General features: G+C 44.5%; 1 protein-coding gene across 2 annotated transcripts in view; it reads left to right on the top strand.

The window, feature by feature from the left end:
• The window catches only part of LOC145406306 (uncharacterized), a 53,874-nt gene that overhangs the window by 10,374 nt on the left and 20,494 nt on the right, over positions 1-23,006 (top strand). Inside the window, exons 1-3 of one of the 2 annotated variants that reach the window (XM_080277469.1) lie at positions 10,428-10,475; positions 14,831-15,538; positions 22,029-22,174. In XM_080277469.1, the coding sequence (XP_080133595.1) occupies positions 14,851-15,538; positions 22,029-22,174 (834 nt within the window). In that variant the 5' untranslated portion in view covers positions 10,428-10,475; positions 14,831-14,850. Of the gene's footprint in view, positions 1-10,427; positions 10,476-14,830; positions 15,539-22,028; positions 22,175-23,006 lie in introns of those variants that run through there. The other variant, XM_080277467.1, reaches the window with a different exon arrangement.

Genomic DNA, 23,006 nt, shown 5'->3' with positions numbered 1-23,006 from the left:
TCCGTTGTGAAATAATTTACTTTTTGACATGACTCAGATCTTCGAATGACAGCTTTTATAACCAACTTAGTGCAGCTGACGGGGTTGAAAACATCTTCCACTGACACCATCATTGCCAGAATTATTTACTTGCTATATTATTCTTATTGTCAGAGCTTTTTTTTCAGCTTTAGGAAGACCATTCGTACTGAAGTAGCTAAATACATACAGATGTGCTGTATTATTATTATTATTATTATTATTATTATTATAGTTTATTCGTGCTACCTCCAGACGATTTATTTACTTTTTTTAGTTTAGGAAAGACATTGTACTGAAGAGGTTAGGAAAGGTTATGTATAAATTCTGCAGTTCGGAAATTCCCACAAATTAAATATCACCTAAAGGTAGCAAGAATAAAATGTCCATGATGTGATCGTAGTGAAGTGGTTAATTTTTGCCTCCTCCGCGCGGCAGTGTACACGTAATAAGCTTACAGCGCCCTTGGGATTTAATCCGGTGGCCCTCCTCTCCTGCGGTACAAGTGTGGGCAAACACGACCGCCATAAACCCGCTAGGAGGCCACAAGTTACGTCAATCCGTAAACATTGGATGGTGTTAATCCCGCCCTCCCCTGCCAGTAATCCCTGTTGCCCTGGAGATGGAATTTATTTCTCAGTTTGCTTTCTTGATGGCTCTTGTGTTGTTCTTATCTGTGGCTGCGTTCCAGGATTATTCAGCCTCCATCCATTTCTTAGAACTCCGAAAAAATCATGTTCGGGGTATAGATTTATTTAACTTTCCTCTTTTTAACTGCTTTCTCTGCCGGTCTTGTCTGCGGCTGTGCGTTACGTTCTAACAATAATCAGTCTCGAGTCATTTGATAGATTCTCAAAATCATCACCTCTGGAGCGTAGAATTATTTGACTCCCGTTTTCGATTACTTTTTTGCTGCTGTTGTTTGTGGCTGGAAGGGTGTAGTTGTAATATGACTTCTCTTCATTTTATACTGCATATTGTCGAAAGCAGCGTCTCTGAGCGGTGGAATTATTTTCCTATTTCGCTCTCAGTATCTCCCGTGCTGGTTGTCCGACGACGTGGTTTAGTTATACTCAGTCTCTGTCCATTTTGTTAGATGCCTAGAAAGGTCATCTTTAGATTGTATGTTCGCAGTATTTCCTGACTCCTGTTTACTATGATTTTCCTTTAATGTTGTTTGTGGGTATGACGGCTCGTTCTAGTAATACTCGGTTTGTATTCATTTTGTTAGATCCAAAAAAAAATCATCTTTGAAGCGCACATTTACTTCTCTACTCCAATTTTTCATTGCTTTTGTGTTTACAGCTGCACGTAAAATTCATTCGGTGTCCATTTTGTTAGATCCCCGAAACGATCATCTCCGGTGTATCGATTTTCCGCACTGCTAACCTTGCAATACCTCTGTGTAGATTATAATACTTTTCCTTCTTTTATGGTTGTGTCTCACCTCGTCCTTTTGGAGTTGTAAATTAATGCCTTTGGTACTATATTCGAAACTACATTAATATTTGGATTTTATTGTAATATGGTCTCACTTCTCAGCCTGGTAATCGTCCTAGGTTTGGCCGTCGAGAAAAATATTTATCAGTGTGTTTTTGTTAAGTGCCAGGGCGATTAAGGCACGTAAAATCCCGGTTCATTGGCTGCGTTGTTACAGCTTCGACATTTATTTCAGTATACACCCACTACCTCCAGCTTTTGCCCCACCGGTGGCCAATAATTGAAAAACCATATTCGCCGTGGCACAGATTCATAATATTTTTCGCTGAAATTGTTCTATAACAGACGGAACACTATATTTTTAACAGTAATGCCAAAATGTTGGCGGTGTTATGAGACCAGAACGTGATGTGAATATTAAATTGCTGCATTTTCGAGGGCGACTCTTTATTTATCAGGCGGTTTGGTTCGGCAACAAGCGATTCCATCTGTGATAACATTTTGCTTCCCTTTTTTAAAACGTGGAATAATGTGGGATGGAGTGGGAGTTAGCGGGTCGTTATGATCAGCGGTGAACACTAAAGAATCGAATTTAAACACATTTTTCGCTAATGCGACTCGATTTGCTGTTCCATTTTTGTATATATAAATCACGAAGTGTCAAGGGAGGGATACGTAGTAGCTGGTGACGCTGACTCCTCCAGTTAACTTTTATTTATTTCATAGTATGCTTCAGTCAGATCATATCAATGTCGCTCGAGACCTTACATCAGATTTAACAACCCTGCATGACCCTTTAGCTCTCAGGCTCCTTGGACTCAATCTTGACTGAATAAAATTGTCTCGCGTTAACTTCACCGCCATGATATATACAGTACAGGGTTTATTGCTGGCAGTATTAACATACTGAGGCTTGAACTAAATTTCATATTTTCGTCTGGCGTTATAATGTGCTAGTGTTGACCCGACCATGAGAGAATTAATCAAATCAAACAGTTCACTGTATTTAAGAATAATAATAATAATATTAGTAAAATCTTTGTAAACTGTAAAAGGAACACATGTCTAAGATTATGGAAAAGAATGCATAAGACAGAATAAGACAAAACTTCTCTGACGGCGGTCGGTGGGAAGAAAGGAGGGTACTTATGTAAAACTTTATCTCTATGGGAATCAGCTCCCTACAAAGGACTCCTCAAAAGTCTTCTCGTGTAGCGGGTTCAGAAGGCTGAAGGGTGGGCCCGAGGGGAGTGAGGGGAGCCAGCGGTGGGAGGAAAACGGTCGGGATGGGGGTGGAGAAGAGGAGAGAGAAAGGAGAGAGGGAAGTGGTAGGAGGAGAAATGGAGGAGGAAGAGGAGGGAAGTGACAGCAGGAAGAGAGGGGAGTGAGAGAAGCGACAGACGAAAAAGGGAGGAGGGATGTAGGAGGAGGAGGAGGCAGCAGTTGAGGGAGGAGGAGGGGGAGGAAGAGGAGGGGAGTGGCAAAAGGAAGAGGAGAAGAGAGAAAGAAAAGAGAAGTGGCTGGAAGGATGAGCTCGCTTCTGAAGATACCTGAACAGAAGGATGCACTTGGGTCTGAAAGCGACATAAAAAGACGCGGAGGAACCTGAGAGGGAAAGAGGTGGGGAGGCAAAGAGAACGAGAGTCTGATAGGGAAAATGAGGCTGGGTAAGGGGGGAGGGGAGAAGGGAGGTTGGAAGAAGCACGTGGATCCGTATTTATAAATCTTGTTTAGCTTGTGTTTAAGATTATTGATTTATTTCTTTGCCTTGATATATAGAACATTTATGCACATCACAACCAAGATGAGGTTAATATCTGAGTAGAGGAATACAAGAAAAAAAGCGATTTCTGTTAATAATCATTGCTATGGAGATTCCTTTATCCTGGAAATTGTTTAATATTCCCAGGCTCCTGTGATTCACTCAGCTGAATAAAATGGTCTGGCTTTAGGTGGAATAGCGATAATACTAGAGTTGTAATGACCATGAAAAGGTTTACATCCTTGATAACCGGGATCCCTGAAATCCACCCCCCTCCTTCTTCTTCTCCCACATCCCCGTCCCACATTTCCTAAACCCCCTCCCCCTTGCACCCTCCCCCTCCCACACCGCCGCCCCCAGCGAACTCGTGGGCGGGTCGGGCTGATGGATTACGGGTGGGCGCGAGGCTGGGAAGGACCGGCTGGGCTTCAGGTAGACAGAGAGAAGGGAGGGTGTACGTGTAGGCTGGCCAACCCCCAAAACACTGAGATTTTATATGATGTTCCTTAGATGTATCGATGTTTAACTGCAGTGTGATGTATATTAATTTAAGAGCCCTTCTACTCGGTAATGATATACAGTCTCGTGCTGATAGTCATGAAAAAGGTGCGTGTATCCTTTTTTTTTTTTTTTTTAAGCACTATACTATTCTTACTCTTCGGCTTTCTTTTTCTATTTTTGGATCATATCAACACTGTTTATATAGGAAACGTTGTTGGTGATGGTGATGATGATGATACACTAAAGAAGGCAATGAAAACTAAACGGGGGGAGGGGGCAGGAACTGTGCACGACCATAGGATGAGATATGAGAGGCTGATGTCCGTAGTGTTATGTGTGTGTGTGTGTGTGTGTGTGTGTGTGTGTGTGTGTGTGTGTGTGTGTGTGTGTGTGTTGGGGCGGAGGAGAGAGGCGCGGTAATCACACCCTCAAGCCATCACCAATGTCACAGGTAAAATGGCCCGGCTAACCAGACTGTCCGCACTGTGTACAAAGGCCGAACTCTAGCTTTGGAGACTCCCTAGCAACTTCCCCTCGGCAGTTTATTTTGTTGACCAGATCCCTGCAGGCCCTGTTCTTTTGGGCTTGGGAGTTTGCATAGTGCCTCCTACTCGGCAGTTTGTTTTGGATACCACACATTTACATTAAATTATATATATTTGCATCTTTTTAATATCGACAAAGCTGGCGTGAATAGCATATATGAGAATATGAATACAAAAGGGTATAATGTGAGATGTGCATTAAAAAAATGCGAGTGTAAAGGAAAAGGTACCGGTATTATAGACAAAATCTTAAACTGTCTTATTTTTTTGAGTCTGCCTGAGAAACGTGCAGCAGAATATGAATATAAAAGAATAGCAAAATGACAGTTGAAGAAGCGGGTAGATAAGGCGTATGTGTTATTGGGAGCCGCCAAAGCCTTCGAGAGTCCAACCCGCAATGTCAAAGGTCAAATGACGGGACTAACGAGCCTGTCCTCAGGTGTGTGTGTGTGTGTGTGTGTGTGTGTCCAGGTGAGCAAACCACTGTTAGGGAGCAGGTGGAACAGCTGTAGTAGCAAATAAATTAATTTCGCCGTCACCTGTAATAGCCACCATCCCCGAGGCGCCACACCCAGCCCCTTTTGTCCCGACCAAAATGACCATTCGTCTTCGCTTTTCCTTATAACATCAATTTGTCACCGGGACGAAACTGGGCGAAACACTGCGGTATAGGGAGGTTTGCCGGGGGGGAACTGATGTATTGGGGGTGTTGGCCACAATTTGCCCTGACTTTTATCCACAGAGGCCCAAGCCTTGAGGGGCCCAGGTAGTTGGGTAGGCTCAGGCCCTCCCTCACCCACGTCTCCTCACCTCAACCGGCGCGAAATGGTAAACACGAGCTGTGAGCATACCCATCTAAAGTGATGTAGATTTAGCGGGGCGTTTTCAAGAGGGAACACTCTAAACACATCCTGATATTTTGTTTTGTTCTAGCTTCTGTTACGTTCTATTTGTAAGCAGTAAGGATTAGTTCTGTAGACTTAGACATACTCCTACCTCACCTTACTTTCCACGAAATGGTAAACACGAAATGCTGTCATATCTGTCTAAACGATGTAGTGAGCACTGGGGAACATTGTCGAAAGGAAAAGCTTTACACGTTCGCTAAATTTCGTGTTATCTGTACTTATTCTTGCATTAGTTATCAGTTGACAGGATTAATTTGACAAACTTGGACACTCGCCTCACCGTACACGAAGTGATAAACACGAGCTTGCCCATAACTAATCTCAAGAGGTGTAGAAAGTCTAGAGGAAGTGTTTTATCCAATCATGAATGTCGTGTTATTCGTGTTCCTTCTGCGTTGTATCTTTGTCATTAGTCAAGATTATCACATTTTTGCGTATTTAATAGCTCGTAGAAATATGGAGCGCCGAGAAGCTTGCCACCAAGACTACGGAGAGTGGCAAAAGAAGGGGGGACAGGGGAAAGAGTGACAGAGAGGGGAAATGGCGGATGGAGGAATGACAAGGGAGAAGTAACATGGGTTGGTATGAAGTGACCGGAAGGGGTGACGGGGAAGTAAAGTAGTATAGGAAGGAGTGACAGGGGCGGGGAAGTGAAGCAGGAGAGAGTAACATGGGATAGAATGTTAGTAGCAGGAGAGGAATAACAAGGTTGAGGCAGAAACGGGGGGTGGAGAGTGACGGAGGAGAGAGCAACAGAGAAGTGGGTAACAGGAGAGGGAGTGACAAGGGTATGTATGGTGTGGCAGAGGAAGGGATGACAGGGGTGAGGGTTGGGGAGGGTCGGGGGAGCGTGTGGGAGGCGAGAGCGAGAAAAAGAGGCAATCAAGTGAAGGAACGAGGTGTTTTACGAGCAGACTTAAATGCAGAAGTTGGTGGTAATAAAGTGAACTGTAGGAAATTCCCTCGCTATGGCGGCCGCAGAGACTCCTCTGGGGGAGTTTTTCATTAACTTTCTTGGGCTTTAATTTACGTAGTATTTTTTTTACGTGTTTTGATATCACTGTGTTATCAAACGGAAGAATTACACGCGCATTTGGTAAATTTGTTTATTGAGGAGATGCAGGAGTTTCTACCCAATGTGGACTCTGAAGCGGGGAGAAACTTACATCTTCTTAATTAAAAATGTTCCCTAAAATCGTGCATACTTTTTCCGTTTGCTTGCCTATTCTTCTAGCTTCCCTCATACAGCAGCCACACACTTCAGGGTCAAACTAGAGTGAATATTGAAGTAACTAGCACAACACAAATGTGCAACCTCACTTCACAGCAGGAGAAAAAAAGCGTGGGAATAATGAATAATACCATAGTTATTATTAGGACGTCTTCTTTAACAAGTCCAGTTGCTCTGACAGCTCCTATTCTGAGAACCTCCTGCGACTGAAGGAATGAATGACTTGTTCTGCCCACTGTCACTGAGCAGAGTAGTATGAGGGGGGGAGAGGAATGACACTGAGAATAGCTATTTGCTGTGGAGACTTGGGCATCGCAAGAGTTAGCCTACATCCTTTATGAGTACTTGCCGAGTTTACGGTGATCGGCGTAGCGGAGTCATTGGTGGTCAGGCAGGACCATGCTCACGAATAAACTGAAGGTTGATTTCCCTTTCATAACTAAGATTTATTTGTTTCATGGAAGGAAAGAATTAAGAATATTTATGTGTTTATTGTACTTCCCTTAATCCCTTCACCCGGAAGACGTCATTTTTGTTTTATGTTATTCTTCCTCCAGGCAACCTTTTTCCACTGTGATCACACCTCGAACTGGGTGGGTTAGTTCATGCTAACAACTTTCATATTCTATTCTTGCTACTATCAGACGATCCGATTGGAAATGGAAGAGTTGGCTGCAGCCGTCACCCTGCACTACAAGAGGTTTCCAAGAAACTGCATCTAATCATTTGTTTGGTAGTTTATTAAAAATTTAAAAATGGGGCCTAACGTGCTAACGAATGAAATAATAAGGAGAATACAGAATCGTATGTCTCTAGCTCTTAATGTAAAAACAAATCATTGCCAAGAGAGTAAAAGATTATCATGTTTGTTACGGTGACGTGACCCTCGTGTGGGCAGGGCAACAGTGCCACGATGTAGTTGTACTCTGAATCTCTGCTGTTATTCCATACTTCTTTTTGCAATGGAGGTCCTCGTAAACCACGCCTCAGATACGTTTACCACTCTGAAGGGAACAGAAGGAGGGTAATGCGTGAATTATGCAACTAAACTTAGACGCTAAGTGATGCGTGTAGTTCGTGCATAGTATTATTATTGTTATTATCATTATTATTATTATTATTGTTGTTCTTGTTATTGTTGGTATTATTATTATTATTATTATTATTATTATTATTATTATTATTATTATTCTATTCGTCTCCGTAATTTTTCATATTTCTTCTTTTTCTTACAGTCCTTGATACGAGAAAAATGTGTGGATATTTATTTTATTTAATTTTCAGGAGTATAATAAGAATGTGAGTTTTTATTATAATTTAATTACTCAAGTTACTGACGCTCGCTAGACACTGATATTTTAGCTTCATCCACCCCCTCCTTCTCCACAACACACAGCTCTCCTCCCTACTGCCATCCCTTTCCCTGCCTCAGCGACACCCTCCCTCCCTTTCCCTTCCTTTTCTATGCATACCTCTCACTCCCTTACCCACAAGCCATACCTTCCCTTTCCCCACCCCTCATGACAAGCCCCTCCAACCCCTTATCCCCACAACAACACCCTCCCTCCCCTCCCCCACTCCCCAAGCCATACCCATCTCTCCCCTACCCACACCCTTCCATCTCTTTCCCACAAGTCATACCTTTTTCTTCTCCATTCCCTCTCCCCTAGCCATACCCTCCCCTTCCTCCTCCCCTCCAAGCCACACCCTCCCCTATCCTACCTCTCTCCCCAGCCACACCCTCCCTCCCCATCCCTAGCCTCACCTCGTCCTTGTCTTCCTCCCTCCCTCACTCTGACTCTCCCCTTCCCTCCACTCTCGCTTTCTGTTTTTTCTCCCCCTCCGTCTCTTCTTTCCCCTCCACTACCCATTCCTCTTCTCTCTCTCTCTCTCTCTCTCTCTCTCTCTCTCTCTCTCATTTTTATGCATTCCACTTCCTCAGTCTACCCACACCCCCTCCTTATTCCTTTTTCTCATGCTGTTTACATTTTTTTTCTTTTCATTATTATTATTATTATTATTATTATTATTATTATTATTATTATTACTATTACTATTATTATTTGCACTTCCTTCTTTTCATTAATTTTTCTCCCTCCGGCATCATCCTCTCTCTACTAAATCTGACATACTGCTCCTTTTCCATCTTTCGCCGTCTTTTCCTTCCATTTTTCTTCATTTTCTTTTTCTTTTCTTAATCTTTTCATTTCCCTCTCCTCACTCACACCCCTCCTCCCTCTATATACTCTGAGCCTCAACCTTTCCATTCCATTCTACTTTCCGTGCCGTGTTCTTTCCCCGTCGCTTCCTTGTCTCCTTTCCCCCATCTTTCCCTGTCTCGCGCTTCTTTTTTTCACCCCTTGTCTCATTCTGTTCCATCTTTCCTTTCCCCTTCTGCCTCTCCCTTACGATTCCCTCTTCCACCCCCCCCCTTTCTATATACCTCCTTTCCCTATCCTTCTCACTTCCTCTTTATTTTTCCTTCCTTCTCGTTCCGTCACCATCTTGTACACTTTCTCTTTTTCGCTCCTTACTTCCTCCTCCTTGTCTTCCCTCTTTCACTCACCCCTCACTTCTTATCACACCCCTTCCTTCTCTCCCTCCTTTTTCCCCTCTTCTGCCCCATTCCCTCCTTCCCTTCATCTCTTCCACGTATCACATCTTTTCCCTTCTTTCGTTCTTTTCTCTCTCTCTCTTACCCATCCTTCCTACACTCTGACCCTTCTCCGTGTCATTTGCTTCTCTCCTTCTGTTCTTCTTCTCCCTTCACTTTCTTTTTCCCTAACTTTTACTCTCCTCGCACCTCTCCTCTTCTCTCCATCATGTCTTCCCTTTTTTTCTGCCCCTTCCCCACCTTTTCCTCCCCTTTGTACCTCACACAGTCTCTCGCCTGGTTTATTTTTTCTTCTCTTTACACTCACCCTTCACTCTCTTCCCCCTTTCTCACCCTGCCCTCCTCTCCTATTTCCTCACTCCTCTCTCCTCCCCGGTTCATTCTCCCTTCCCTTTCCTCTATCAACTCCTCTTTTTCTCTCATCGTTCCCTCCTCTCTGTATATTTCATTTATTTCTCCATTTTCTTTCTCTCTTCTCGCTATAACCCTATCACTTTTATGCAAACTTTCGCACCCTCTCCCCCTTCCTCACCTCACCCTTCCTTCACACACCCTTCTCTCTCTCACCCTTCCCTCTCCACCCCTTCCTACAACATCCTTTACACTCACACCCTCTCGTCTCTCCTCTTTCCTCCCACATACACCCTCTCTCCCTCCCTTCCAACACCCTCTTCTTCCCCCCCTTCCTTCTCCCCACCAAACTCTGACGTCTGGCTGGAGTCTGTGCCCCATAACTCCACCTTAGACCTATTACCCCTGAAAGCTTCCCACCACACTGATTGCCAAATACAGATGTTAACTGTCATTCCCCATTACCTCCCTCGGACTCTTCTCTCTCTCGCTCTCCCCTCGTGGAAAAAGTAAATGTGTCTGAGGGGGAAAATGGATGTTTGGCGGATGTTTTGGGTCGGCGGCGGTCATTCATTCCTTCGGGTAGTCGGGAGGCGGCCGGACCATCCCAAGGGAGTGTGGTTTTTGTGGCTGCCAACCCAGGAGTCTTCTGAATGGGAGTAGGAGAAAACAGCGAACGAAAGGAAGGAGGAGGTAGAAAAGGGGAGTACTGAGACTTAGAAGACAAAGGAATTTTTTTAAAATACCTTAAAAAGAAAATCAGATTATATGAAAAAAATTACAACACAGTGCATATCTATTGGCTGCCCCGTGGCCTTTTAGGCAAAATACATTGGGATTACTATGTACCGATTAGCTTCTAATAGAATATCAATCAACTCCTGTTATCATTATCCTCGTTAATTAATAACTAACTACTTTCAAAGACAAGGAGAGAGGAAGCTTTCTTTATGCATGTTAGCTACTTGAAATATTCAGCCAAACTGTACAATCAGTATCCCCTTAAATTACTGACTACCTACTTCCAAAGCCGAGGGGTGAGGAAGAACAGGTTGCTGAGCTAAGCGTGGTAGCGAGAGGATCAAATTCACCAAAGCTGTCCTCGGTAAGACTGTGCTAATACCTGGGTCGGTGTTGGGGTCACGTGGGTAGAGGGCACCAATCACTGGCAGGGGGCACTCAGCCGTGGCCTCATACCCCTCCGTCATCCCGTCCTTAACTTCCCCACCATTTCTCTCCCTTACGTAGCCTCATTCAGTTTGTCTCCTCATCCCTATTCCTCCTTCCCCACCCCTACACGTCTTCTCTTAACTTTATACACTCTTCTTCACGCATACACATAACTTCTCTCCCTTTCTAGGCTCTCACGTCTCCTCTCCCTTACACATACTCACTTTTTCTTACACATCCCTTCTCTCCCTTACCACCTCTTCCTCTCCCCTGCGCACTCTCTCTCACCCTTGCACATCCCCTTGTCGGCCCTCTTATTTCTGCATATGCACTCTCCATCACCTCCCACAACACCCCTTTTGTCTTTACGTAGTCATCCTTGCCCTTATCCTCCTCCACACAGCCTCCACCCACATCCCCCTTATCACCACGTCACCTACTCATTCATTCAACATCCTCCATCAGTGTAGTCATTTTGTAATCCCTCCCTTCAGCATTCCTCCACCCTTACTAAAGAACCTCTTCCATATAACCCCCACCTCCACCTTTATTATCCATCCCTTTCCACACAACCTGCACTCACATCCTTTACGCACTCTTCCCATTCACTCAAAATCCACCATCACCCCAGCCATTTTCTAATCTTTCCCATCAACTTGCGTCATCCCCTTACCTCTTCTATACAACCCCCGTCTCCATCCTCACCATCCATCCTTTTCCACCTAACCTCCACCCACATGCCCCTTACCACCACGCCGCCTGCCCATCCATCCTGCCCCCACTATAATGGGCTGCCATCAGTGCCCACGCATTAACACCCTCGTTTGGTCGCGGCCAGGCACGTGAGCTCTAAGACAGACAGACAGATGGACCGAGGAGGAGGTATGGAGAGAGAGAGAGAGAGAGAGAGAGAGAGAGAGAGACTCTGTGTGTATGTTTTATCCTTTCCCAGTGCCTGTCAAACTTATTATTTTCCCATCCGTTCATATCTGGCGTCCACACAACATATCCGCGGCTAACACCTTCCATTGTCGGGGTATTGACTGGCGGTGACGAGGAGGGCCCGTGGCTTCTGCCTCCCTTTCACCTACACACAATGGAGAACAACACCTTAAAAAAGACAAACCTCATCCCTCCCTGCTTCCATTCTCTTGTGGATTTCTGGCGTGAGGCTTTCTTCGCTTGTCGTTTTTTTTTTTCCCTCCCTCAATTTCAGCTTCTGTTTCCCATATTTCCTTATCAGTTTGAATATTTATACACAAGAAACGACATGGCCGCCCCTCACATCGCCACACTTCACGCTGCCACATTTCACGTACATCGTCACACCTCACGTTGCCACACTTCACTTGCACCGTCACATCTCATGTAGCCACACTTCACACCGCCACACTTCATACTACCGCATCTCACATTGCCAGACTTCATACTGTCACACCTCGCACCGCCACACCTCACTCAGTCACACCTCACACCGCCACACTTCATGCAGCGGTACCTCTCGCCACCACACTTCACACTTCCTCACCTCACACTCCTGTAATTCACACCTCCACATTTTACACTGTCACACTTCAGACTAACATCTCCCGTTTCCTACTGTACAGAGACCTTTCAAACACCAAAAACCGGAATGTTGCATCATTTGCGTACTGCTGATGTTACAGTGTGCCCAAACTTCCATCCATTTCCTGCGTCCTTTGTACCCCCAGTTTCAGCTTGACTCACCCCTTGTTTTCTCTCCCTTCTTCCTTTTCCCCTCCTCCGGCCTCCATATTTCCCTCCTCCAGCTTCCATCTTTCCCCTCAACGAACTCGGCTTATCTCTGACCATCTCTTCTGACTTTTCAACCAATCACCACCAGCCTCTTACCCATGCCTTGCCTCGTCCTCCTTCCCCCAACGTAAATTCTTTGTGTGCCTCGTCACCCGTTTACCCTACCCAACCCTATTCCCTTTAGCCCTTTTTCACTTTTCTTTTTTTCTCTGACTTATCATTTTCCACATATTCTACCTCCGTACCCTATGAACTTTTCTCAAATTCTTTCGTATGTCCTGTTATAATCCTTACCTATTGTTTTCATTCTCCAAGTCGTTTTTCCCATCCATGTCATCTAATACTATGCACATTTCCCACATTTTATCCTATACACACAGTGCTCGTACTAAGCACAATCTTAGTTCTGATATTTACTATAAAAATCGTGGGTAAAATTCTAACAGATGGACAGCACAATAAGATAAAGGGAAAAAGGGCAGATAAATATGTATAGACAACCGGAGTGGTTCGATTCCACCATAAATAAGTAAATACATGAATACAATATGACTTCAAGGAAAGGAATTTAAAAAGAACACAGCTACTTTTTAAAAAGTTCGAAAGTGAACAAAAGAAAACTTAATCTTTGAACAAAACAATATAGAGATGAAAGAAAGACTGGAATTCTGTAACGCAAAATTAGGACAGTCCATTGCCATAGAAAAGCAAAACTATAAGCAAGGAAACTGTGAAAAAAAAAATCTAATACCTATAAAGTGCTTCAAAGAAAACGAGCAGAAGAAAGGGAATATTAGAACACTGGGGAACACCCAAGCCATAATCGCCACCGAACCAACCACACGTTACCCAAACAACGCCAAACAATACGACCTTCTTTAAACCACCCAAGCAGCGTCCGCCTCACGGCCTCCCCCTTCCCCCCCTCCCACCGATCCTCACACTGTTCCTTTCCTTGTACCCATCCCTCCTTCTTTCCGTCCCTTCCTTCCCTTTCCTTCCCTTCCCTTCCCTTCCCTTCTTTTCCCTTCCGTTCCCTTTCCTTCCGTCCCTTCCCTTCCTGTCCCTTCCCTTCCCTTCCTTCCTTTCTTCCTTCCTTCCTTCCTTCCTTCCTTCCTTCCTTCCTTCCTTTCCTGCCCCACTCCTCACACTCCTTCTGTCTTTCTCTACCCCAGTTCTCACACTGTTGCGTTCCTCCCTATCCTCTTTACTTTCCCTCCCATTCCATCACTTATGCTTTCAGTGTTCCTCTTTCCTCCCTCCTACACTCCCACATAATCTTTTTGGGCTTACTCCACATACATAGTTCCTTTCCTTCAACCTCCTACCCCCTCCACACATGCAAATTGTTCTTTTCCTCTCCTTTACCATCCACTCCTACATTGCTCTTTTCCTTTACAAATCTCCTCTTCCCCTCACCATTCAGTGTTCGTTTCTTCTTTACCCCTTTCGGTACCTCCCAGTTCTACTTTTCTGGTGACACATACATAATGTTTCCCTTTCCTCATACCCTCACCCTACATTACTCCTTCCTTTAACCTCCTCACCCCCCCGGTTAGACACACACACACACACACACACACACAAACAAGCACTTTTACTTTCTTCCTACCGTCCTCCATTTCCACACAACTTTTATTTTTTCGCCTCCCATCCCCCACATTTTCTTGCCTGCCTCCCGTCTCACGTTAATTCTTTTCTCCCCTTCTACCCCCCACACACAGTCACTTTCCTCTTGCCCCTACCCTCCCCGTAGCACCTACCCAGCCTCCCTTACCCCCATGCCACTCATCCCGTCGATCGACTGTCGAGCACCATTCTTTGTGGAATTGCTCAGGAGTCAGGGTGAGGTGTTTGCGTTAATCCAGACCCTGTTGTTCTTTTGGAGTTGTGGATGTTTATCAGGACTTGGGTGGTAGGAAGGAAATGTGTTTTTCTCTCTTTCTATTATTTTTTTTCTTGAGGGAAGGGGCTAGAAGGGATACCATAATATTCACGAAAAGAACTGTATATGTTTTGGATCTACTATAGCACAAACCAGAATGCAAAACATTTTTGTTTTCTTCCTGTAATTTATATCTTCAGTATAGAATTTTGGCAATCTACATAGCGTACGTCGACATCACTGGAGCTTGTGAGAGAAGGGAGGGCAATATACCTGCTCCAGATTTATATTCTCCTGTAGCATGTAGTTTACATGGGTTTATTTTTGTATAATATCTTACAATGATTTTCCTCCCGCAACTAAGATTTGTTTTTGCGGAGGAAGGATCATGAAAAAAATTCTTCATTCTCCTTTCCGTGCCCTTCCTTGAAAGAAAAAAAAAATCCTAATTATGAGAAGGAACCTAGCGATGTTACAGTGTTAATTCCAGCCTTGATCTTTTCCAACCCTATAAAAATCAAGCTCATCTCTAGTAGAAGAAGGAAGTCTCAAGAGCGAGGCTTGTTTACAGTGACTAATCTGCTCCTCTATCATGCAGTGTTGCTAATTCCGTCCTTGTGCCTGTGCAGGTCGCTTTGCCCAGGGGGGAATGTACCGCGCCCACCCCCACTTCCCCACCCCCCTACACTCCTGGCTGGGCACTGACAAGATGGCCGCCGCAGCACCCACCGCCTACAACACCCCAGCGTCTTCATGGCACACACCCTTCGCCAAGACGTACCAGCCCACCCCAACACCTGCACACCAGACACATCAAGCTGCACAGGGATATGCAGCTTATGGTTACCCACCCACGCCTCCTGAAGAGACACCCACACAGCAAGGTCCGCCCCAGCCACAGCAGCCACAGCCACAGGAGCAGCCCATGAGCACCAGTCCCATGCCACAGCAGCAGCAGCCACCACAGCAGCCGCCGCAGCAGCAGCAACAGCAAGACACAACCTCCGCCGCCCGCATGACTCCTGATCGATTAACAGCATCTCCAGTCGCGGGTGTAAGCGAGATCAAACCAGACGCCTCCTACACCCCAGTCTTCAGTTCTTCCTTCGCCTCCAAGCCCTCCCTTTCCCTATCCCCAGCACATTCCACCGCCCACCCCACGGGCTACACAGGCTACCCCACCCACTCCTCCATGGACTTCGCACACACAGGCTACTCCGGCTTCTACCCTTCGTCGGGAATGTCCTCCATGTTCAGCAAGCCCTTCCCCTCCGTGCCGTCCACCCCCATGTCCCCGTCGCAAGAGAAGTCCAAGACTTCAAAGCGCTCCAGTACAGGTAAAATTTCTGTTCCATTAGCACCACTCCACCTGCTCAATATTTAATGTTATATATAGCCTACTTTCTCTAAATATTCTCTGAATTATGTCTCTCTCTTGCCTGGTATTGCTTTCTGTGATAGGTGGCACACACACACACACACACACACACACACACACACACACACACACACACACACACACACACACACACACACACACACACACACACACACACACACACACACACACACACACACACACACACACACACACACACACACACACACACACACACACACACACACACACACACACACACACACACACACACACACACACACACACACACACACACACACACACACACACACACACACACACACACACACACACACACACACACACACACACACACACACACACACACACACACACACACACACACACACACACACACACACACACACACACACACACACACACACACACACACACACACACACACACACACACACACACACACACACACACACACACACACACACACACACACACACACACACACACACACACACACACACACACACACACACACACACACACACACACACACACACACACACACACACACACACACACACACACACACACACACACACACACACACACACACACACACACACACACACACACACACACACACACACACACACACACACACACACACACACACACACACACACACACACACACACACACACACACACACACACACACACACACACACACACACACACACACACACACACAAAATCACTCTCTTCACTGGCGCAGCAAAGGGAATCGTCTACGTGCTGAAAAGCATACTAAGCATTCTAAACTTAAAAATGTTAGCCACAGAGAAAACTGAAGAGCTGAAGACGTGAAAAATTAGGTGAACTATTGTCCCCAAACATACATGCTTACAATACATACGTACATACATTCAGTAAGTAAATACATTCTTACATACATACTTGGTGCAAAAACATTAGAAGGTAGTAATTACATGGTTCAGCCTTTTTCACCTGGCGTCATGTACTTCATCTACTTTCCGCTGGTCCCTCCCTCCAAGACACGCCACCCTCTCTCATTTTCTTTTTCCACGTAGGCTACTTTATTAATAGTACTTAACTACTTCCAACAGACGTGTGATGCAGGAGGTCTATTACTGTGTTGAGATATTAGTAAGCCCTAAGGATATAATATAATTTATTCTTATGAAATAGATTGTATTTTGTGGCATGTGCTTACTTACACCATCATTTCAGCCCCTTCAACTGGAACACGTCATTGATATTTTTATTGGTATTATCCGGCTTATGAGAGACTTTCGAACTTCAGGAGTTAGTTATATAAAGCCCTCACTAACCCTCTCACTTTGGTCCTTCTTTAAGAGGGAGAAAGTATAACTTAAGCTAATAGGACATCGTAGTAAAAAGATTGATGCTCCTGAATTCTTTCTTTGCTGTCATCTTTATGCCTCCTCCTTTGCTCTCCTCTCACCTCGTTCATTCATTTGGCGTTTTTCTAGTTAGTCGCCGTGTAAGCTTAGGCATACGTCAACTTCATCACCGGCCCACATACAGTCTCGCCGTGACAAATCATTCTCCCTCAGGCATATCCTCCTCTTTCATTCTCCCTCTCTTCTCTCTCCTTATCCCTTGTTCCACTCCTTCTCCCTCTTTCCATGTTTTCCTCTGTTTTCTGCACTCTTTTCTCGACTTTCTCCTTCTCTTCAATCTTTTTCTCTTTCCGTGAGCGCGCTCTCTTCATTTCTTGTTTCCCTTTCCATTCTTTTCTCCCTCTCTCTTCATTCTTTCCTCCCTCGTCTCTTCCCACTCTCCCTTTCTCCGTCTGTCCCTACACTCTCCCTCTCTCCGTTACTATTTACTTTCCTTTGTACTCCCCTCTCTCGTTCACTCCCTCTCCCTTCTCCCGTCCACTCCTCCTCCTACTCTCCCTTCCCCCCTCCTACTCCACCACCCTCCTTCCCACTCCTCTCTCTCTCTTCCACTCTCTCTCCCTCCCCTCCCCTGTTTCTCACCCATCCGTCTCACTTGGCACGCGATCCTGCTTCACCCGTGGAACTTCGAGCCATTAGCGTCAACAAATGTGACATCAATTCAGAAGGGTCGTCAGTCATGTCATCTAGCCTTGATGGAGGATAGAGCGACTTTAGCTCCGTTAATACACTTCATCACCAACAACGTCACTCTCTGCCGCCACTGTGATGTTTAGCTTCATTAGGTCATGGGCGACGAAATTTCTCCCTCGTGCAGGTCATGAGCAAAGAATTTCCCTCCCTCGTAGAGGTCATGAGTAAGGAAATTTACTCTCTCGTACTGACAATGAACAAAAAAAATTCACTCTCAGTGTACAGCCACCTTCATTTTCTTGTAAAGGTCATGAGCAACCAAATTCACTTTTTGTACAGGCCATGAACAAAGAAATTCACTCTGTTTTAAAGATCATGAACAACGAAATTCACTCTCCTTTTATAACTCTGTGGCCACTGTGATGTTCAGTTTTGTTATTTCGATCATTTGCAACGAAGGTCTCCCAGAATAATTTTTTTGATACTTCTGTTGTTTTCCCTTAATAAATCTGCGTAACCTTCATGCAGCAGAGATTAACATTTCTCTTTAACCCCTTCTGTGTCATAAATCTTTCCTACGCTGAATGAAAAAGTCTTGACAGAGGCCAGAGAAAGGTGTAAAACTCGTACCGTTTCCAATATTGCTTCCGTCTTTTCTTCGCTAAAATTGTCTTGAATTGTCCGAAATATAGGTGAAAATAATTCGCTGAGATGCATGGGTTAAGACTCTCAGTTGATCCCTTGACCCCCTGTGCTCTGTGATTATTCCTGTCATGAAAATTTACTCTGTTATTTCAGCAAAGATTTTGGTTAATTAGCTACAATCTCACCGGACCTCGGGACCTCATTTATCTCCGGCTATTCGTAGTTGAGAGAGAGAGAGAGAGAGAGAGAGAGAGAGAGAGAGAGAGAGAGAGAGAGAGAGAGAGAGAGACAGACAGACAGACAGACAGACAGAGACAGAGACATAGATAGACAGACAGACAGACAGACAGAGACACACAGACAGACAAATCGAAATGCAGAGAGGGAGACAGACAGGCAGACAGACACAAAGACAGACACACAAACAGATAGACAGACAGGCAGACAGACAAATCGAAATGCAGAGAGAGAGAGAGAGAGAGAGAGAGGCATGCAACCCACAACACCACAGACACAGTGTCGCGGTGCAACAACAGTCTAATTAACCTGATAAGCAATCCCCGACACAACAAAGTGAGACAATGATTTACCAACGCCGCGTAGGTTAGGCTAAGTGGCGAGGATGAGAGCACCTTAAGTGGCCATTAACCTCAATATACTCTTAATTGGCGGCCGAGTTACAGTAGGCTATCATTACCGCATAACAAAAACGGGGTGCTTAAGCCGTAATGAGCGCAGGACCGTGTTATTAGGGGGTTGTAATGACAGGGTGGCTTCGGGTAATGTAAATAGACCCGACACCTGCGCCGTGGGGACGTAATGGGCTACTGGAACTGTCCTTTTTGTGTGTGTGTGGGAATGTCGTAGAAGGGAGAGCAGTACGTCTTATTGGTGTTTTTTTTCACTCTCTCACTTTTCCTCTTGTGTGTGTGTGTGTGTGTGTGTGTGTGTGTGTGTGTGTGTGTGTGTGTGTGTGTGTGTGTGTGTCGTAGGGATGAGAATCTTAACATCCTATTAGCCTCCCCTTTTTTAACATACTTTTTACACCTATGTATCATCGTAGTTTTTTTTTTTTTCGAATTTCCTTTCCCAAAATTGTGTGTTGTAAGGACGAAAACCTTGCGTGTTATTAATTTTTTCCTGGAATTTCTTTTCCTCTTTTTGTGAGTGCGAGTGTCGTAGGGATGAAATCCTTTTGTCTTATTAGTGTTTTTTTTTTCCTGCTTTTCTCTGCATCCTCTTTGTGTGCGAGTGTCGTGAGGATTATTCTTTTTTTCGATTTTGTATATGTCTCAGGGATTCAGCTTTTATGTTTCCCATTTATATTTGAGTCTGGAAGAGATGAGGACTGTACATGATATTAACGAGCATCGTAGGAGAGAGGACTTTACATTTAAATAGTGCTTTTTCAGCCTTTCTCTTCCCTCTTTTTGTATGCGCTTCGTATACTTTACATCTTTTTAATGTTTTGTGTTCTCTATTCCTATGAGAAATTTTTCCAAGTTGTTTTTTCAGATACCAGTTAGCTATTTGGACATTCAAGTGTATTATGCTTGGGTGTACATGTCGTGTGCCGATGGGGTGAAAGTTTTTCGTGTAACTTAGTTTCAGCTGAAATTAGATTTACGAATTTTATTACAAAACAGTAATAACGTAAAGAACTTAAAGAAACGAATCTTTGCCTCACTAGAACGACCGTATCACTCTGTGCTTAAATGGTATTTTTTTAATTAGTAAAAAGGAATATACGAGTGCAAATGAGAACGCTGCAGTCCAAAGCCACTCAACCACAAAGCCGTGCATCACCCTTCACCACTCAAACCCACCCGTGATCACCCGTTATTACCTTCAGTTGCCTCGCTGGGGGAATGGCATTAATAACACCGTGTTCACCGTAACTCACCCAGGTGTTATCCGTCTTTGTCCGGCCATATTTTCGTGACCACTTTTTTTTTTTTTTTTTTTACGACATATCTGGCATATTACACCTTCTGTAAAAATCTCCTATAAGTTAAATATTTAATTTCATTATCGACAGAGCTACTCTATGGATATTCATCATCTTTATAAACCTTATTCTGACTCGACTGAATAATTTTTTCTCCAAGAGAAAGTATTAAAACCAGTCATGATACCACATTCTTTGGTTTCGTTAAATTCAGACAGTTTATTCAGCCAACGCAGAGTGACATTATCCAGCAGAGTGAAACTACTCCCTGTGGAAGGGTTAAGAGTTATTGTGGAGCAAACACTGGCGGTGGTAGTGGTGACAGTGGTGGTCGGTGGGACACCTGTGGTCACGTGCCGCCGCTGTTACCACCAATTTGTTCGCGTGTGTGTTTGTTTGTGGTGGACGGCCGCGGCGTGTGTGACTCCCTCCTAGGTTATTGCCGCCAAAACTGCTGGGAGGGAGGCTGTGCTGAGATTCCCTTCCAGGGCCGGGATTCGCGAACAGATTTACGATTAACTTCCTCTCGTAACTAAGTTTGTTTCTGCAGAAAGATCAAGGAAAGTCGAACCTTCCCGTAACTTCTGTATTCTGCCAGTATGTAAATGAATGAATAAGTTAAATAAATAAATAAATAAATGAATCTTAGTATGGAAAAAAACATTGCAACCAATATCTTGGTTTTGTAGGAAGGACATGTAGCGGAGAGTACAGAAACTCCCCATGTCTCTTTCTTCTTGCAAACACAAATCTGACTTGAATGAGGAACTTGATAGTCAGGTAGGTGGGAGGGAGACACAGGATGGAGGTTGAATTCCTTATTTTTTTCTAACGTTCTGGGCTATGCAGAACCCATCTTCAGAGGGACTGCGTAGCTCGAAACGATATAGAAAATAAAGAATTCAGTGTCTAAATTGTGTCTCCCTTCGAACCAAATTACCTACATGTGAACTGGTCAGAGTTCATCGTAAGTCTGTTCATGAATCTGGGCACACGCTATTCCCAGGACAGCTACCCTACTGGGAGGCGCGGGACGCCAGCCAGGCACGCTCACTCTCACCCACACACCCCTCGTCGATTGAGTGGTTCACAGGCTGTTGACTCTTAATTGATTGGCAACGGCTTGAGCTTGTTAAGCATTGTTGAAGAAGGAGGAACAGATTTTTATGACGTGAGCTCCTCCCTCGTATTGTAAACTGTTGGTGCTTTATGATGGCGATTAGTTTGTTAATTTTATGAAGAGGAAGCTTCATATGATGCTGAAGGGGTTAGTCCTTCATATATTCCAGTTCCAGTTATTTTTGATGGTGGAGAAACTGCTGATACCTTGAGCAGAAAGTATGATCTACCTGGAACTCGTAACTACATAATTAGAGAGAGAGAGAGAGAGAGAGAGAGAGAGAGAGACAGACAGACAGACAGACAGACAGAATATATTTTTCTTTCAACGAGCCTAAATATGTGCAGGTGATTTTCCTTGTTAGGTCAAATCAAGACTTCCATGAGATTTGATTGATGCGTAGATGACTGTGGTCCATTTCACTGGGCATGCTTTATAATAACTCTCCCACTTTTTTTTCTGGATCTTGCAAGACCCTATCACTTAGGCGAGAGCTATGGTGATGATGAGCATATTAATGATGATGATGATGATAGTGATGAGCAACATTCTTTTTGTCTAGTCCCCAGAGTGTGCAAAGATGAGGATGATAATAATGGTTACAGTTATGACGATAACAGTGAGCCTTACATATTCTCCTCTCTGTTTACCTCCAGAGGGTCGTGAGTGCGTGAACTGCGGCGCCACGTCAACGCCGCTGTGGCGACGCGACGGCAACGGCCACTACCTGTGTAACGCATGCGGCCTCTACTACAAGATGAACGGACAGAACCGACCCCTCATCAAACCCAAGCAACGCACGGTGAGTCTCCAACAGCATACCTCTTTCATATTTCATCCATGTTCTGTTCACTTTGACTACGTAAAATTGCCATCTCTCAGTTTTAAGTACTGAGCTCTAACAAGAGATTAACGCTAGAATATGGTGCTAGTCACGCTAAAGTGCTGTGAAAGGCCGCCTGACCATAATATTTTCTTATTCTACCAATGACCAACAGGAAATAAGCTACAGAGGGCCGAAAATATACGCCAGGCTAAGTTAAACTCAATGAACTGTAGTCCTGTCTATTCTTTTCCAGCCCTCTGCACTCTACCTGAAACATACACCATCTCTCTCAGTCTTGAATTCACACTTTACCTAATCTCCTCGGTCCTGCATGGTGAGTCATAATTAGTACAACACTGCCCGCGTTGATATCACAGTGCCGTGAAACTGTTCAGTGGAATGAATAATACCCAAGTACTAGAAGACAATCACAGTCTAACCGAAACTGGTATATCGTCACAACAAACGCTTTTCCAAATGAAAGCACAGTATACTCCTGTTCCTCCAATAGGCACTACTTTTTTCTCCCCACAACTAAGAGTCACGATCAGTACAGCTATGACCCAGAAGGCATGTTTATAGTGATTCATATTCCAGTCTTACACAGTGAAACGCAATGAATACAACACTTCATAATATTTAATGACTCACTATCAGAACAACTCTCAAACCTCAGAAACTCTACCCAGCGTTTCCTCTGTAAAATGAGTTGCAGTCAGTACAGTTCTACTTCATCTTCCCCAGTCCTGACGGTAGTTCACGATCAATGCAACTCTACATACGATCAATACCACCCTGCCTAATCTCC

Source organism: Coenobita brevimanus, chromosome 70 (assembly GCF_032717465.1).
Source record: "Coenobita brevimanus isolate Jiangsu-jjx chromosome 70, ASM3271746v2, whole genome shotgun sequence".
Taxonomy (NCBI): Eukaryota; Metazoa; Arthropoda; class Malacostraca; order Decapoda; family Coenobitidae; genus Coenobita; species Coenobita brevimanus.
This window is presented reverse-complemented; position numbering and strand designations above follow the sequence as displayed.